At 32.7% G+C, this 19,952-nt stretch overlaps 1 protein-coding gene and 1 long non-coding RNA gene across 3 annotated transcripts; both read right to left on the bottom strand.

The window, feature by feature from the left end:
- Window positions 1-12,192: 12,192 nt before the first annotated feature.
- On the bottom strand, window positions 12,193-14,362 carry LOC143076441 (uncharacterized). Its single transcript, XR_012978649.1, has 2 exons — window positions 13,679-14,362; window positions 12,193-12,856 (listed from the first exon to the last, which is right to left on the bottom strand). It is a non-coding gene; the product is annotated as an uncharacterized LOC143076441 (long non-coding RNA).
- Window positions 14,363-16,338: 1,976 nt separating this feature from the next.
- LOC143076442 (uncharacterized) lies at window positions 16,339-18,316 on the bottom strand. 2 transcript variants are annotated; one of them, XM_076252218.1, is made up of 2 exons: window positions 17,587-18,316; window positions 16,339-16,737 (listed from the first exon to the last, which is right to left on the bottom strand). In XM_076252218.1, the coding sequence occupies exons 1-2, from the start codon at window positions 18,284-18,286 to the stop codon at window positions 16,496-16,498; spliced, it is 942 nt and encodes a 313-aa protein (XP_076108333.1). In that variant the 5' UTR covers window positions 18,287-18,316; the 3' UTR covers window positions 16,339-16,495. The 2 variants fall into 2 exon arrangements, with proteins under 2 accessions (XP_076108333.1, XP_076108332.1); XM_076252217.1 differs by having other exon boundaries at window positions 17,578-18,316.
- Window positions 18,317-19,952: the final 1,636 nt, after the last annotated feature.

The raw sequence follows: 19,952 nt of genomic DNA on the forward strand, positions 1-19,952 counted from the left end.
CAATTGTCACAGAATAGAAGTTCTAACATAATATTTATTCCAAAGATAATTTATTATGTACCAAAAATTCCAATTGGAATTAATGTTATGTGATATATATATTTCATAAGCATACTGAAAGGACCGATGCCTCGGAATTTTATCACATAAAATGTATTCCAATAAAAAGTTTTATTACATAATAAAGTATCTTAAGAATAAGTATTCTGATGGAAATTTTACCGTATGACTGGTATAATATTTTGATTGTCATCATTTTGACAACTTTAAATGAAAGTAATCAGAAATTACATGTAAACTGCTTAAGTAACATAATATACAAATCAGTACTAAATTGATGCACAATTTACATGCAAACGCATTGCAGTTATTTGGATTTTTAATACAGGGAAATATTCATAAATGCTATTCCTCTTCTTAATTTAAAAAAGGTATTATATAATATCAATTCCGACCCATAAAATATTTTTATTTTTACATTTGTAACCATTTTCAAACTGTCAGCCTGGCTTATGAAAAGAACAGTGTTTTATATGTTCCGAATGGTTTTTTTATGTAATATATATTCCGAAAGAAAAAGTAGTATGTCATCATGGTAATATCTATATGTAATGGAAACAATATTATGTAATATCTATTCCAAAAGGAATAAATTTTAATAGGATCATTTGTTATACTAATCAATATACAAGATGATTGAAAATGAGTTCGTGGTTTAGTGGTTAAGACCGATGGCTACAGTGCTGAAGGTCCCGAGTTCGATCCTCACTCGGGATGCCAAAAATTTCAGTACATCAGAAGGGTGATTTTCACCCTCTCACACACATCTCTGGTATCCAGACCGGAGTTTAAACTAGCTTGGATACTTCGGGGGCCTCGGTAGGTCAAAGTTTTTCCCAGCTTGACCTGGAGATCAATCTTCTGAAATCTCTTCGGTTTGTCTGTTCCCGCCGAGAAGCCCGGTGGTTTTCTCCGAGTTCTTCAGCTTCCTCCACCATAATAACAGACTTCCCTGTGTCTCCTAACACTCCCTCTGTGTTGGGTTGGGGATTGTCCTGGTGGTGGGTTGTATATAAGTTAGTGACACATCTCCATTAATCCTGATAGGGAGTGTACACGGATTCCACTGTACCCTCGCAGCAATCGAGGGGTGCTCCGTTCACGGAGAGATCTTCGTACATACATACATACAATGGCAGTAGAAAAACATAAGATATATGTTAAAAAAATATTCCATGACAGAAATTACACAGAACATGTATTATTATGAGATCATTTTCCTCGAAATGGACAAGAACTGTCATATTCCTGACTTGGTACAGCCATTTTCAAATGTAGAAAATGGTAGATTAAACGCACGAACGATGTTCACTTAAACAAATGCTTTTGACGAAAATGCAACAGTTTGAGCAGATGTGTCTTCCCTTTTGTGTCATGTTTTAATGTGGTTTGTTATATAGGAAAATCAACCATTTACCACCCCAAAATAGAAACGGAGGGAAACAACTAAAATTATAATTATGTCATATCGAAACCTTTTCAAAGATATTAAAAAAATAGTGTCTATATTATGAACTTTTCCAACCATGAACAAATATATTTTAATGAATTACAATCTTCATACAGCACATTACTAGATGCTTACATATGTTGATTTAATTTCACAGTTAGTCTATCATTCCATAGCAGCCTGCGTCATTCTTATTTGCCGCTGTTTTACTTTCATGAAACAGTTTGAAGATTAACATCATTATAAACAAATCACCGATTTATTAACAAGAAAATTAATTACTGTTAACCAACTACTTTTCTCTCGCGAGTAAAAATATCGCGAAAATAAATCGTCTCGAATATGTGAAACTTGGATTTTTCCTTACATAATTACTTCACCAAGTTAATTTGTCATTGTCAATCAAACGACATATTTACCGAAACAAGGGAGAGTAATTTTTTGTATTCCGTATTCCTAGAAAGAAAATGTATATAATAACCATTACTTACAAAAAACAATTGTACATCAAACAATTTTAAAACTTATTATACATGTAAAAGCACGCGATCTTTTCCCTAGTAAATATACTTTTTCTGCGAGTGAACATGCTGTTTTATTCAAAATCTAATTCATATAACAAGTCAAATAAAGTTCTATCAATATGGAATAAATGGGGCTTTTTGTATTTTAGAACATGCATTTAAAGAAACTAGAATCATATGCAGGATATATCTTATATCTTCATATAAAATCAAGAAATCCATGATGATGAATTCGCCTATTCAGATTCTAATGCATTCTGGGTAGTATTTTCAAAAACGTATCCAAAAAGGTTGTGATTGGTTTGAAACGTTCTAAACAATGCAAATTCAACCAATGCCGTAACGTTATTTTTATTTTGGTGTACTAACAATTAAATTACCCATAGTCCTTTCGATTCTGAAAAGGCGAATTCATGCTTCTTGAAAGAGAGAGAAAAAAGAAAATAAAGACTTTGTCTTATGGATCTTTTAAAGTAGACGATATCTGGTTTTTTTCTAAATCTTTCCTAAAAATGAGACCAAAGAAAAACAAAATTAAATTAATCTATGCAATTAATTTAAACTTATTTTTTAATAGAAATAATGGCGTTTTATTCATAATTAATGAAGATAGTATAATTTGACCACCAAATCAACTGATTATCGATAGCCATTAATAAATGATGTTATTTCATTGATTAATTGCGTCCGAAATAGTGTTTGTCTTGATTAAACTTGACCGCTAAAGCTCAAAGTAAAAATTTGATAGATGTATAGATAATTGAAAATGGGTTCAAATGGGCCTTTCAAAGAATATCCAATCAAACCCACCGCGACTTTGTCAGGGGAAGTTGTTGGACACTTAGTTACTTACGCATGTTTACATTTAACAAAGACGAGTTTACGTGACGATATGTTGACTGCTGTAACCCTTTTTTTCTGTCATTTTTACCTATTATATCTGTTTGTTTTGTTCAAACATCATTAACATCGTTGTCAAAATTTCTAAATTTTATGCGACTGGCATACAAGTGAGATATTTAGGTAGCTATAAAACCAGGTTTAATCAACAGTTTATTACACAAGAAAGTGTCTGTACCAAGTCGGGAATATGTCAGTTGTTATTCATTCGTTTGATGTGTTTGCGCTTTTGATTTTGCAGTTTGATTTCGGACTTTCCGTTTTAAATTTTCCTCGGAGTTGTTTTATTTTTTTATAGCTAAGAATAAAACGTAGTTGTTTTTTAGTAATATCTAGATTAACCATCTTCCTTTAACTTACCAGTTATCCATGTCACCATTTCAAAATATTTATTCGAGTTATAGGTGAATAGTTGATGTTTGCTGATTGTATGAACATGTGAACCCGACTTCAAGCATCAAATGCCCTTACATGCGATTTAGGATTGTCTCTTTACCTTTACTTACAAAAAATTAAAATAAAAATTAAGCCTACCATATTGTAACAGTATTTGAAGATATGACGTCTATTAGTATGAATATCTTTTTCGAAAATGAAAATTCAATTCCCGTCTCTCTTTTTTTTTGTCACGTCTATGACATATAATCACATGATATTAGCAGTAATTGGAGGAATATCATAACAAGCTCCACATTGTTAACCTTAAACTAATATTTCAACAAAGCGGTGTGATTAATTACTTCAATTGTATATCTACACGTAGTGTTAATAACAAAAGAGAAAATATTAATATTCATATTGTAACAGTATTTGCACAATGTGGTGTAGGAGATGTTTGTACATCTTTAGAAAACGCCTGTCACTTTTATCAATTATCATCCCAAATTGTTTTTTTGTTTGGGTTGGTGTTGTTTATTCTTTAGTTTTCTATGTTATGTCATGTGTACAATTGTTTGTCTGTTTGTCCTTTTCATCTTTAACCATGGCGTTGTCAGTTTATTTTCGATTTATGAGTTAGACGTCCCTCTTTTGTACGAATATGTACGTTTTTGCATGGCCAATTATAGCCAGAAGTCAAGTTATTAGCCCTCCGGGCAATATCGATATCAGCCCTCGAAATCCATATCGAGCCCCCGAATTTGACTTCCGGTACAAACCTGTCAATCAAAAACTATTTTTTATTATCACACATTTTGTATTTATAGGTACGTTTTTGCATGGCCCATTATAGCCAGAAGTCAAGGTTGGTTATTACCCCTCGGGGCCAATATCGACATCAGCCCTCGAAATCCATATCGAGCTCCCGAATTTAACTTCCGGTACAAACCTATCAATCAAAAACTATTTGTAAACACGAGTACTAGTATCAAATAACGTTTCAAGTAAATTCATACAAGTCATACAAGGAATGAAAATCGGAGGTTCAAGCAGAATAGATTTCCAAAATGCGATACGTGTATTCTCCCTCAGCATTAATTTGAAATGTAACACTTAATATTTATAACTATGATAAATAATATGCTTATTGTTAATTATTTTGTTTCTAATGTTTCTTTAATTTTTGTTGAAAAAATAAACATATTTAGATGTAAGTTTTCTTTTTTCACCAACTTGAAAATATGTGATCAATAGATTATTAAATATCATTTTCCATATTGGCCGTAGTATCAGCCCACAAATCATGTCAAGCCCTCGGGCTAAAGCCATCTGGCTTGATGTGGGAGTCTAGGGCTGATACCACGGCCAATATGGAAAATGCCATGTAATAATCTATAATTATTTCACAATTTCTGTTAAAAGTACCCTTTAAACAAGAGTTGTGGGAAATAACGTACAGACATCACAGTGATGTGATTAATTGCGAACAGACAACAAAGTGTTGTGATTTATAACGAACACAACAAAGTGTTATAATTAATAACGAACAAACAACAGAGTGTTGTGATTAATAACGAACAGACAACACAGTGTTGGGAATAATTACGAACAGACGACAAAGTATTTTGAGTAATAACGAACAGAAAACAATGTGTTATGATAAATAACGAACAGACAACAATGTGTTATGATAAATAACGAACAGACAACAATGTGTTATGAATAATAACGAACAGTCAACAAAGTTTTATGATTAATAACGAACAGACAACAGAGTGCTGTGATTAATTCAGACAGACAACAAAGTGTTTTGATCAATTACGAGCAGACAACAAAGTTTTGTGATTTATAACGAACATAACAAAGTTTTATGATTAATAACGAACAGACAACAGAGTGCTGTGATTAATTCAGACAGACAACAAAGTGTTTTGATCAATTACGAACAGACAACAGAGTGCTGTGATTAATTCAGACAGACAACAAAGTGTTTTGATCAATAACGAGCAGACAACAAAGTTTTGTGATTAATTCAGACAGACAACAAAGTGTTTTGATCAATTACGAGCAGACAACAAAGTTTTGTGATTAATAAAGAACAGACGACACAGTGTTGTGATTTATTACGAACAGACAGCATAGTATTGTGACTAATTACGAACAGGCAACAAAGTGCCCTTTCAGTTATTTTCCACCAAATGTTTTGGGAACAACAATTATCCTACACTGTATGGTTTTGTCACTTTATATTTAATACTAGATATACAAAATGGACAAAAAAACTTATTTAAACGTATGCTCTTGACCTGCTGATATCACAAAATAATTCAAACCCTATTTCTAAACGGTGGTGAACGGTCATTAGGATTCAAAAATTCAAATTAGAGTTGATTTATTATCACCAATTATATTTATTTATACTTATTTATTTGTGTTGGCGTATGTCGGATTGCTATAAAAATGATATTTTTTTCCAGGAGATTAAAATACTATAACATCATGCACTGAATATAGTGGATTATTTTTTCGCGGGTAGAAAATATCTCTATTTTCATTGAATAAGGTATACGCAAAATGTGGGCGAATTAAAACTCTTATCAATTTCTAGCATGTGCATTTTTAAGTTTTTCTATCCGCAAAATAAAAGGCGAAAACTTACAACCCACGATAAAAACCCACTACCCGGTCCGCATCAGCAATCATATGTAAGAAAGGCTTTTCTCGATCTTGATATCTATAACACTAATGGAAAGCTGAATACTAAAATTTATGATAAAAGGGATGATTTTTCATTTCCTATCGTTAATTATCCGTTTTTAGATGGTGACGTTCCCTTGTCACCATCTTACGGTGTTTATATATCTCAACTTGTACGATTCGCTCGTGTATGTAACAATGTTTTCGATTTTAACGAGAGAAATTTATGTATTACTGAAAAATTATTACACCAGGGTTTTCGATATCACAAACTAGTCAAAACATTTACTAAATTTTATCATCGGTATAAAGACATCATTCGTAAATATAGCTCAACATGCAGACTTCTAATACGTTCAGGTATTTCACATCCAATTTTTTATGGTAATATTCTTTATAAAGCACAAAGGTGTCAGTATTCACCTCAGAAACTTACAAAACCTTTGAATAGACTTATTAAGAAGGGATATAATTACGATACTGTTGTCAAGTCATTAAAGATTGCATATTTTGGCGTTAATATTGAGTCACTGATAAGGTCTTTGCATTGGAACTAAACACATTTATTCTAAAAACAGTTGTTGGCATGACACGGGTTATGTTCTTCTCATATATGTTATGATGATATGATACTAAACCCCTAACGGGAAGGATTGTGCCTGATGTTCATATGATGAAATCATAATCTTTCAGTCAGTTTAATTGAAGTCTGGAGCTGGCATGTCAGTTAACTGCTAGTAGTCTGTTGTTATTTATGTATTATTGTCATTTTGTTTATTTTCTTTGGTTACATCTTCTGACATCAGACTCGGATTTCTCTTGAACTGAATTTTAATGTGCGTATTGTTATGCGTTTACTTTACTACATTGGTTAGAGGTATAGGGGGAGGGTTGAGATCTCACAAACATGTTTAACCCCGCCGCATTTTTGCGCCTGTCCCAAGTCAGGAGCCTCTGGCCTTTGTTAGTCTTGTATTATTTTAATTTTAGTTTCTTGTGTACAATTTGGAAATTAGTATGGCGTTCATTATCACTGGACTAGTATATATTTGTTTAGGGGCCAGCTGAAGGACGCCTCCGGGTGCGGGAGTTTCTCGCTACATTGAAGACCTGTTGGTGACCCTCTGCTGTTGTTTTTTATTTGGTCGGGTTGTTGTCTCTTTGACACATTCCCCATTTCCATTCTCAACTTTATTAATCTTTTATGGCTTATATTGGGTTGCTGTTAAAAAGTGGGTTTTTTTTTGCTGAAACATATTCAAAAATTTACAGGATATTAACATACTATATCAGACTAAACAGATTCCTGTATACAAAGTTTAAGAAAAAAAGGGGCAAAATATACCAGATGGACAGTCAAAATCACAGATCAAAAACAAACTGACAATGGTATGGCTAAAAACGAAAAAGACAAACAGACTAGTAATAGTACACAAGACACACCATAGAGAACTAATGATTAACCAACAAGAACCTCACCAAAGCTTGGTGTTATATCAGGGGTGTCGGGAATGTAAGCAGATCCTGCTCCATATGTGGCAGCCGTCGTGCTGCTCATGTTATTACAAATCCAGTAAATATTCTAATTCGGTAGGTCATATTCGTGAAAATAGAAGGGGTTTGTAGTTACGACATAAGGAACATATCCGATATCATCTGTGAAACGGTTATTTCATAAACGTTAATCAACTTGTGATGCGAAGGAATGCTTTTAACTTTTTCAACTCTTGGAACTCTTGGTTTAATAGCTTCTTTGTGAGCAGCAACCCTACATCAAGAAAATCATGATAGGAAATACAAGTCCGGGATATCGTATTAATTCAGAGACATATACATGTACTCCGTATGCAGGCGCTGCTGGAATGATGCTACATAGAAATGGAAAGTTCACAATTGGGTAGCTTAAATCATCTCTTTTGTGGTAAAGTTTTGTTTTCAATCGTCCCTAATTGTCCATTTCTAAATGTAATTTAAGATAAGAGGAGACTTAGCTGGTTTTATTGTATCCTTTATGTCTAGTTCGATAAGGTAGATGCGTTCAACATAGTTACCATTTTTGTTATTATTTAGTGAGCGAACATCATCTATATACAATGTATCGGAAAGTAAAGTTAAAGGATATTGCTAACTTCTTTTCTTTCTTCTTAAGAAGTTCCTGAATGAATTCAGCCTCAAAATAATAAAGAAACAAGTCGGAAAGAAGAAGGGCACAATTGATTTCCATTGGAATTCCGACAGTCTGTTGAATTACACGTCCTCCAAACGTAACAAAGATGTTGTCAATCAAGAAAATCAAGCATCTTGATAATGTCAGTTTCAGAGAATTTTTTATTTGAATCAGAGTGATTCTTTACAAAGTAGGATTTTTTTCCCTCCCCAAGACAAGATACTTGTATCTTCGTTCACCAATGTTTTTATTGAAACAAAATAATACCAACTCTTTCAATTTGGGGACAATAACATATGTGTGATGGGGGTAGAACAAGTGTTTTGCAACATGAAGTCTTTCAAAATTGACGTAGCTTGGGTTTTGATAGACCCTTTTTAGTTTCTAAATTAGGATTTGTATCAACGACCTCTACATTCATAAATCAGTATTTTTGTCGTCTTTCTCGTGTGGCATAATCCTCGACTAAATTTATCAGTATTTTGAAATAGTATTTCCAGATGGATTAAAGCTCACCATATGTTGGACCTTTGGATAACAAATTTCGCAGGGAAGTGTTTTTGACAATGTTGAGGTCTCCGGTAATAACGTGGCAAGCCGGATTATATGTGAATGGGAACTAGCATATGTGCAATCAGGAGGTTTAGACTTGAAGTCGTGAATGTTGAGATCCTGCAAAACGTGTTTGTAAATGAAAATTTTAGTTGCAATTGGTTTGGTATAGGTATAAGAAATTATTGGTACTGACTGATCTTTAAAATAAGGAGGTATTTTCGACTGAACTAAGTAATGGTGAAGGATATTGCCTGAGTTGATGTCATCGAGACCTTTGTTGGCAAAGGAAAGTTTGTCATCTTTTCCCATGCGAATTTGTTTGAAAAGTCTGTGACTTGCAATATCCGAAATGATAGCTGTAAGTTTGTATTGGTTTGAATGGGGGTTTGTAACAGTGGTTTCTAAACATAAATTGAACAGAGAATGAAGTTTTGAAAAGGATAATGAATAAAGTTCCGTTCGAATATGATGAATACCTAACGGCTTTTGTATAAATGGCAGCAAGTCATCATGCAAGGTATGTGATGTTTAATGACGATAACTATTGCAAATAGGGTAAAGAATGTTTATACTTTTATTTATATTTTCTCGGGTTTCAAAACTAGTTTGAACTAAAAGAAAAAAAAAGAAAAAACACGGACATTTAAAAGACTTTATGTTAATTGTATTCAATAAAGATAGAATAAAAATAATACCGAACACCAACATGTCCAATGAAAATTCAAAACGGAAAGTCAAAAGCTCAAAAACATCAAAAGAATGGAAAACAACTGTTGTATTCATGATATTGTCCAGGCATTTCTCTATGTAGACAATGTTGGATTAAACCTGTTTTTTGTAGCTAGTTAAATCACTAACTTGTATCAAAGTCGCATAGAATTCCATTATATTGATAACAAAAAAAGAACACCATTAATCGTAATTTAGATTATGAACATCGTCAGTACCTAGTACAATCTATACGACAAGTACATCATGTAATATTTTTGAAACTGATGCGGAATATATCTATTAACAAGGTCTTGGTATGCAAGTTTAAGTGAATAAAAAAATAATTCCATTTCTTCTTATTTCTCTTTCAACCTGTAAAAGTTATCGAAGGTATCAGGCTTACAATTTGATATACCAGGCACGCGTTTCGTCTACATAAGACGCAGATCAATATAGTTAGAAAGCCAAACAAGTATAAAGTTGAAGTGCATTCAGGACTCAAAATTAAAAACAAGTTGTGCCAAATACGGCTTAAAGTAATATCTGCTTTGGATAAGAAAATCCTTAATGATAATGTAACAAGCAATATTTGGTGAATAAAATTAGTAAGTTGTTAAAAAAAATCATAGTATTTCGAATAGTTCATACTTTTGCAAACAGTAAATTCATAAAAATGACCGTATAATTGATCTTCATGTCAATTGCGAAGTGCTGACTACTGGGCTGGTGATAACCTTCGGGAAAGTCCACCGACAGTGGCATCGACCCAGTGGTGTAATTAGTTATACATGGTACTTATAAACCTTTATTTATTGAGTATTCTTATTTTTACAGGAAACGCAATTACATTTGAATAATATATAATTCACATAAGATAAGTTGATTTTCATAGAATAAAATGATTTCAATATTTTTATATTAATTTAATGACATAAATTACGATCATTTGATTAATTTAATCAATTGATGTCTTTAAAAACCTTGTCACCACGTAAGACATTTGAGGGATGACTGTGATATATGTTCTATTTATTCGAAATAACATTAAAATATTTTACCCACTAAATAACCGGCGTATTTTAAAGTGTGCACCACATGTTTATGTCATTTCGAAAAGACAGAATAATATTACACTCATACCTTCTAATTTGATTCTAAATTCCATTTAAAAAGTAAAAACACCAAAATACTGAACTTGAGGGAAATTCAAAAGTTCCTTATCAAATAGCAAAATCAGAAGATCAAACACATCAAATGATTAGATGACAACTATCATATTCCTTACTTGGTACAGGCATTTTATTGTGTAGAAAATGGTGGATTGAACCTGGTTTAATAGCTAGCTAAACCTCTCACTTTGACAGTCGCATCAAATTAGATTTTATTGACAACGATGCGTGAACAAAACAAAAATACATGATAGGTAAAAATGTCAAAAATATTTAGTCACTAAAACACCTGTAACAAAGAAACACATATAGACAACGCGTATTATCAAGACAAGAATACACAAATTTACCATAGTATAATAACACAATGATGGGATGTATATTTACAGAGCCAAGTCATGTATGTCACAAAGAAACATACAAAATGCAAATAGACAAAGCATATAGCATAAGTGAAAGACAAGCAACAAACATGCATCGGAAGGCATATAGACAAAGCGCATAAGCAAAAATGAAAGACAAAAATACGAGAATATCAAAATCAATACTGACAGACTGTACAAATTCCTCAAGTATTAAAATAACCATAAAAACACACGAATATTTTACAAAGAAGCACAAAAATGCATATATAAAATTTAACAATCTCATTCATTACTTTATTATTTTTGAATTTTATTTATCTATGGACTGTGGAATAACCTAAACGTGCGATTCTACTGGGGGTAATCGCAGGTGCTCCGGAAAGCTAAGCAGATCCTGCTCTTCAAGTGGCACCCGTTGTGTTGCTTATATTATTAAAAATCCGGTTAATAGTTTAATTTGGTAGGTCAAATTCGTAAAAAGGGAGGGTATTGTTGTTGCGACATAATGAACATATCCGATATCATCTGTGAAACGGTTATTCCATAACGGTCAACCAACTCGTGATGGCGACCGTAAAATTTACGAAGGGATGAGTTTAACTTCACCATTTGGAACTCTTGGTTTAATAGCTTCCTTGTGAGCAGCAATCCTCTATCAAGTAAATCATGATAGGAAATACGAACCCAGAAATATCGTTTCAATTAGGAGATATATGCTCCGTAAGCAGGCGCTGCTGGAATGAAGCCTCATAGAAATGGAATTCACAATTGGGAAGCCGAAATCATCTCTTTAGTTAGTAAAGTAAAGTTTTGTTTAAATTTTCTAGCCAGTTGAGTTGTTTGTAAGAAATGTTTTGGCTAAGTTTTGTGAGTTTAAAACCTGCACGTGTAAGGTGCGTTCTACTACGATGTTAATTGACTAGGATAGTTTTCCTCGCCTTCAATTGATCAAAATAGCTATAACAATATCACATCACTTCCTGTTATAACATTAAAATTTAAAAAATGTCACGTGAAATCAATGTTTACGCAAAGAAATGTTTAAAACACATTTGTACAAGATAAATATGCATTATTTTTTTAACTATTTTTACCAACTGCCAACAAGAAAGTAAGTCATGTTGGAAAGGGCTATATCTGGTCCAAATATTAAGTCGTTGCTTAAAGATGTTAAATGTTTCAAGTTGATGACAAGATACATAAGGACAGTACAATATAACGTTTTTGTCATATTTTTCTGATAATGTGTAAAATATCATATCGTATTTGACTTTAAGCTAAAATAGGGGTCATGCTAGCTATGTCTTTTTCGGACGTACTCCTGTGTTCGAATTATCTTTTACAAATTTTTATCGGTTCCAAAGCAGTAGAATCAAGTTTTTGTAAACCTCCATTCTATAAATCTCTTGCAGATTGTCATGTTTGACTGTAGAAAAAATGCGGGTAGTTTTAGTACTTATCGCGAAAGGAGAGAACTGAAAAGTTATATATTTATAATAGAAAATTTTAAAAAAATATCCGAACTGTCCTGTGTTTATACGTTTTCATCAAAGTCGTATTCTTAGAAAACAACTTTCCTCAAAATGAGCCACTGTTCTACTAAGCACTTAGTTCATCAGCGAAATCTTCCGAACAACCAAAGTTATCTGCCAAGTCTTTGATGACGGTTGAATGCAATGATAATAATGTATTCCATTGTTCTACAGTAAGGACGACCGCCTTATCCATGTAATCTATGCGTATTAGTTTCGCTCTAGATAATTCCGATGGCTTGCTGTAATCACGGATGTCTACTACCACTTGTTGCCTTTCGAAAATGAATTTGGATTCAACCATGGCTTTTTTCTCTTTGGAAATGACGAAGCATGGTTTAGCAGCAACTGTAAAATATATACGTACATCTATGTTAATTAATATTCAACACTTCAGATGTTTTTGACCAGCGTCTACACTTACATATTTCTTACGTATAATCATGTCAATTGAATTATTATTGAATATTTTCCAGTTCCCATAGTTAAATTACCTGAATGAAATACAATTACCTGTGAAAAAGCATACAGTTTTATTTTCATTACCTATTTTGTATACAACATGGTAACCATCGTATAAAAAATGGTCAAATGAAATTCCAAATATTGTTATAAAAGTTGACGAGCTTGTCATTGTTTTTATCATTTTTCTTATTTTCAGTATGGAGATTGTCATAAAATAACAGAATAAGGTTTGTAATAACTACTTATCAATATTGACTAGACAGAAATATCATCATTTAGCCTTATTTCGTCCGACACGCCTATGCCGAAGGACGCCAATGGAAACAATGCATGAATGCACATCCCCATCTTTTAGTCAAGCTTTCTGCACTAGCAAAACGTCATATCATGCAGTGTCAAACAATTTTAGTATATTTTCAATAAACCTTTCATCAACATTTAAGCAAAATTTGGCGCTTTTATTCTCTGCTAAACGACTTTTTATTTTTTATGAAATGTTAAGTTTATTTTCAACCATGAGAAAGCATAAATATATAATTATGACCTTTACATGTGATATCTATATCATCAATCTACCCCCTTGATTATCAATAGTCAAATATATAACTATGACCTTTACATGTGATATCTATATCATCAATATACCCCTTTGATTATCAATACCGTTTAGTCATATCTAAAATAACTTAATATTAGTATGAGCACCTGGTTTGTCTTTCTCCGTCAGTTTCGTTTCCTCCATTTCAATCCAACCTTTTCCGTCTGTGTCTTTTTTTATTTGTTCGATTGCTTTTGAAATAGAACCTTTCATATCGATAAGTGTACGATATTGATCAACCGTGAGGTATATTCCTTTCTTCCCTGGTTTAAGGATTCTACTCGGTGCGTTTGCAAAGAAATATTTTATACCAACAAGGATAATGTCGTTCTGTTCACTGATATAAATGTGTAAAAGATGATCTATTTTATACGTGTGTTTGTCAACATTATATATCGGGGGCGCACATTCCGTGTGAAACCTAGTATCTTTTGGGTTACTAAGTGACGCCAAACCTGATTCTTCGTTTTTCGGATCTGCTAATTGGTAAGCTTGTTTTTCAGCTTCATGTAATTCCTGTTCGGATTGTTTTGGTGTTTTCGGTTTCTCCGTATGTGGCTTCTGTTCTGACTCATCATCGTCTGCAATTCGTTCTCCTTTCTTTGTTTCTTCTGGTTTATCCATTTTCGATGCCATCACAAGCTTGTCGCGTTCTCCTCTGGTCCTCACTTGGTGGGTATCTTTCAAATCTTTGGAGCCAACTAGTACTGATGATGTTTCAGTGTTTTTTACCTATATATACATGCTATACTTCCCCTAGCATATTTGCAACAAAAATAAACCTTTCAATCAATTGATAACATGTCACATGACTCAGTATTGAGTGTAAACAAACATGTATTATAATTAAAATGATAACATTAATATGCGTATCTACCCGAGTTATATTGTATGTGTGATATATCTATAATATCACCAGATAAATTCTTAATAATGCATATGAAGCGGTTGAAACTAGTGCCCACTATCGCTTTATAAAAGAACTATTCAAATACATCGTACGTTAGTTATCTATTACACATGTGTCAAAGGCAAAGGTCTGGATTTGTCCTTTTCTGTTTTTTAAGACCATTTTTCTTTGTTCTTTTTGTCCATCATTCTCTATTCTTCAATTATCAGAATCACCTTATTCTCTATTCTTATTTGTTGCTGACTGTTTTGTTCTATTCATGATTTCATTTGTACTTTAACAATGTGCCCATTTTCTATTATGTGCACCCACACCACACCCTCATAGAAGACTGACAAGTGGGGGTAGGTGACACACTTTTGAAAAAATAGTAAAAGTACCTTTTTGTCAAGTGCTTTCAAGCAAACAATTTATTACTTTTACATTTTATCTATGATGAGTTACGGTCATATACAACCACTGGGTCGATGCCGCTGCTGGTGGAGTCTTTACTCCCCGAGTATATCACCAGCTCAGTAGTCATCATTTTTGTGTGAGATGAATTATCATTGATATGGTAATAATTATAAATTAACTGTTTACAAAACTTTGAATTTTTGAAATACTAAGGCTTTTTTATCTCAGGAATAGATTACCATAGCCGTATTTGGAAAAACTTTTAGGAATTTTTGGTCCTCAATGCTCTTCAACTTCGTACTTTATTTGACCTTTTTAACATTTTTGATTCGAACGTCGCTGATGAGTCATTTGTAAACGAAACGTGCGTCTGACGTTAATATAAAACTTCAATACTGGTATTTATAATGAGTTGATAAGTTAAGTCGTTTTCAACTGACTTTTATAGTTTTTCCCCAACTAAGATGTTTCACTCCGCCATGTTGAAATGTTCCTGGCCAAAATCAGGTACCCATTATGTAACCATGGATATTGTTTGTGGCAGTAAATCATATTTGTTTTTCTATTATTATTAATTGATGTTTACATAAATCAGGCCGTTATATTTACTCGTTTGAAATGTTCTTACTTGTTTATTCTATTCATTGAAGACCAACATGGTTTACTGCCGAAGCAGAGGGTGTCACATGCAGACTATAAAAAGAACAGAACTGTTCAAGTTTTTTACTAGTTGCAGCCCTCAAGCTTCAATAGTATTATTGTCTATTGTATTGGTGCGGATGACAAGTTTAAACTAGTTGCAACCCTTAAGCTTGAATAGTGCTATTGTCTATTGTATTGGTGCAGATGAAAAGTTTTAACTAGTTGCAACCCTCAAGCTTCAATAGTGTTGTTGTCTATTTTATTGATGTGGATGACAAGTTTTAACTAGTTGCAACCATCAAGCTTCATTAATGTTATTGTCTATTGTTTTGGTCCGGATGTCAAGTCTGGCATCCATATTTAATAGTCAACAAATCACCTACCACATTTTACATATAACTTGATGTTGATAAATCAGGGGTTATAACAGTTATCCAAGGTACCAGGCCTATACTTTAATACGCCAGACGCGCATTTCATCTACATAAGACTCGTCAGTAACGCTCAGATCAAAATAGTTAGCATTGATGACCAAAAATTTCAACAATTTGTGCCATAAACGGCTTAGGTTATCTATGCCTAGGATAAAATAAAATCCTTAGAATATTTTATACTTTTGCAAACAGTAAATTTAAAAAAAAAATGACCATATAATTGATATTCATGTCAACACCGTAAAGCTGACTACTGGGCTGGTGATACTTGGTGGTGTAAATAGTTATCAAAGGTACCAGGCTTATAATTTAAACCAGTTATAGGGTGTTATAGGAATATGAGATGTAACCTTGTTATCATATTGTATGAAAAGAAAGAACTGAAAACATTTTATATTTATTATAGAAAATAAAATAAATGATCAGAATTGTCCTGTATTTAGACACAATCATCAAAGTCGTCTTTAAAGAAAACAATGTTCCACAAAATGAGTCCCTCTTATCTTCAAAGCACTTAGTTCAGCAGCGGAATCTTCCGAATACTAGTAACCAAAGTTATCTGCCAAGTCTCGGATGACGGTTAAATGTAATGATAATAATGTATTCCATTGTTCTTCAGTGAGGTTAATCCCCTTATCTGTTGGTAATGGTATCTCTCCAGACTGTTCTGTTGGTGTGCTGTACTCCCGGATTTCTACTACCACTTGTTGACTCCCGGAAATGAATTCGGATTTTACAATGATTCTTCTGTTTTCGGAAATGTCAAAATCTGTTTTAGCAGCTTCTGTAAAATATATTCACATAGCGCATTTCAGTTCAATTGTAATGTACACATTCGTTGCCCAGAGTCTACAATTAATATAACTAGTACTGTATACGTATACATATTACAATAGGATTACAGTTATATCAAATTACCGATTAAATGAAATGAAATACGATTCATGTGATTACATTTAATAGGGAAAAGTCCGTATTATTTTCATTACTTATTTTGTAATCATATACACAAATATGCAGGAAAACGTTTACTTTTATACATGACAGCCTATGTAAATAATTTTGAGACAAACAGAGAGGCAAAAGATATACCAAAGGAATATTTAAACTGAAAAGTTGAAAACAAACTAACAATGTCGTCTTGGCTTAAATACACAGAAATACTAGTTCAAATAATCGAGCCCATGCATTGTAAATTGTTTATTTTATACTTTTTATAATTTTGATATACTTTTTAGTATGTTATAAATCAAATATGAGAATTTGGGTGAAATTGGTGAACATGAATTTGACAGATAATGCCCCTTTAAGCCTTGATGTTTCTACTTATGTTACTAATCATTTAGACAGACTCATTAATTTTTCAATAATACATTATAATTGATTGAATTTATATATGTATTGACGTTGCATGCGTTTATTCGCGAGCATATACCAAATCTTTCACGGTCTAATCGCAATATTTGACCATGTTGACCACAGTTACTTATTCTTTCAAGATAATTTTTCCCGGTTTACCAAATGACAGCCGTTTTTACATATAATATCTACAACGGTTATCTAGACCATTTGTTTATCATTATCTTTTTAAAATTCACATCTAAAGATAAGTTAATATGATCACCTTGTTTGCCTTTCTTATTCTGTTTCTTTTTCTGTTTCTGTTTCTTCTGTTTAATTGCTTCTTTTCTTTCTAAATCTTCTTTGATTTGTTCGATTGCTCTGGAAATAGAAAGTTTCTGATCGATTAGTGTACGGTATTGATCGACCGTGAGTGATATTCCCTTCTTACCGGGCCTTAGTTTTCCACCAGTTGTGGGTCTGTAGTATTCTCTTATACCAACAAGGACAATATCTTTCCATCTACTGATATTAATGTGTAAAAGATCCTGTATTAGATAAGTGTGTTCCCCAACGGTTAATTCTTTTTCCAAGTGTGTCGTAGTTCTTGACTTCTTAATTTTCTTCGTAGGTGGCTTCCATTCTGATTGGTCATCGTCTGCAGTTCGTTTTCCTTTCTTTGCTTCCGCCTTTCCCGTTGTCAATGATAACACGAGCTTTTCACGTGCCTTTCTTATTCTTTCTTGGTCGGTTTCTTTCAAATCCTTGAAGCCAACAAAGACTGACTCCGTTTCAGTGTCATCTTTTAATTGTTTACGAAAAAAACATTTCTTGAAGAAGCAACTAAAATGAAACCAGATCGTTCCACAGTGATCGAAATCGGGAGTAAATCCGATTTTAACAGCGTTCTTTGAAATAGCTTTTGGGCATGCCTTACAACTGCCTATACTTGACCTAGCATATTCACAACAAAAATAAACGTTGTCGTCCATTTTCAATCGATTGTTGACAAGTCACATGAATCAGTTTTAAGTGTAAATAAAACATGTATTATCATTTAATAAATGATAAAACTCACATCTACCCTACTTGTGTGTATGTCTGCATGATATATTTATTTGATATCGCCAAATAAATGCTTTCAAAATGTATATATGTAGAATTGAGATACTATAGTATTCTACTTCCGCGTTAAGAAATACCCGGCTTAAAATGTTAAATATACATTTGTACTAAAAAGGTATGCTATCGTAAGTCAGTTAGGCTATACATGCTATATGAATAATTACCAAATACGCAAGGTTGGGCGTTTTGTTCTATATGGTCAGCACTTCAGATCGAGGGTCTTTGTGGTGTTTACAGAATAGAATAAATATAATGGACAAAAAGAGCAGATTAAAGGGGGGAATCTATGGAATGAGCTAGAACAAAAGGTTTTAAAAAAATAAAGAATAGAGAATAATGGGCTTTTTAAATATAAAGAATAGGGAAAAGGGGGAAAAAAAAACAATAAACAATACGGAAATGAAGGACACCTGCCCTTCAAACAAAACAAAAAAAGGCGGGTCTCTGTCCAGATTTACGTAATGATCGAGGTGATTTCTCATTATACATTTTATTATAGTCATTATATTGTGATACATTTTTTTGTTGATTCATAATATTCATAATATTGATAAATCATTTCAGAAATAAGATCTTGATTTTTTAGTATGAGGTAATTTTGTTCATATACAACTTGTTTATAATACGGAGTTGCATGCAGTTGACCTGTCCAATAAATGAATTATATAATATATTGAATATAAAGAATTACATATTAACATCAGGTTTTTTTGTGCTGTGTTTGATGTTCCTAGTATATGGTTTTTGCTTTAATAATGTTGATTTTCGTGTTGCTTGTTTCATATGTTATATGCAATTTATTTTGTGCATGGTTGGGTTTTTTTTTTTTTTGGGGGGGGGGGGGGGGGGGTTGCATTTGTTTGTGTTGGTTTTTTTTTTTTATTTTGTTGTGTAATTGTTGTTTTTGTCCTTCACTCAATGGTTACAATTCAACAGATTATGGCTATTTCATTCAAATGAAGGCAAATCCCGAATAATGTCAAGCCGTTTAGCAATTAGCATTAACATTGAACCTGATTGCTCATTGCTCTGGTATTTCTGCAACACTATACTAAAATTGAAAAAGTACAGGAAAGAGCACCGACGCTTCATTTACGAGGATTTCAACAGAATATATGTTATTATTTACTTTTGAAATCACAAATGCCATTTCTAAAAGTAAAATGCATAAGAACCAAGGCGATAAAGGTATTTAGAACAGTAAATAAAGAAAAACCAATACATATTCATAATCGTATACTGGCCGTGTAACGTACCTCTTCAGAATCAGATTCAGTGAGTGCCAAACCACTTAAGAACTGAAACATCTTAATAAACGCATAGCATTGCAATTAATGTGCTTATAGTATTTATTTTATGTGATATGTTACAGCCTTGAAACATAGTAGTGATGTTCATATTTTGTTGGTGCTTTATTCATTGTTATTTGCTTAGACTAGTGTGGTTTTTGTTTTATTTGAATTCGCTGTGCTCATGTGTTTATGTTGCTGCTTTAACATGTGTAATGCATCTTTTAGCATGTTGTTCATGCAT

This window comes from Mytilus galloprovincialis, chromosome 5 (genome assembly GCF_965363235.1).
Source record: "Mytilus galloprovincialis chromosome 5, xbMytGall1.hap1.1, whole genome shotgun sequence".
NCBI classification, from domain to species: Eukaryota; Metazoa; Mollusca; class Bivalvia; order Mytilida; family Mytilidae; genus Mytilus; species Mytilus galloprovincialis.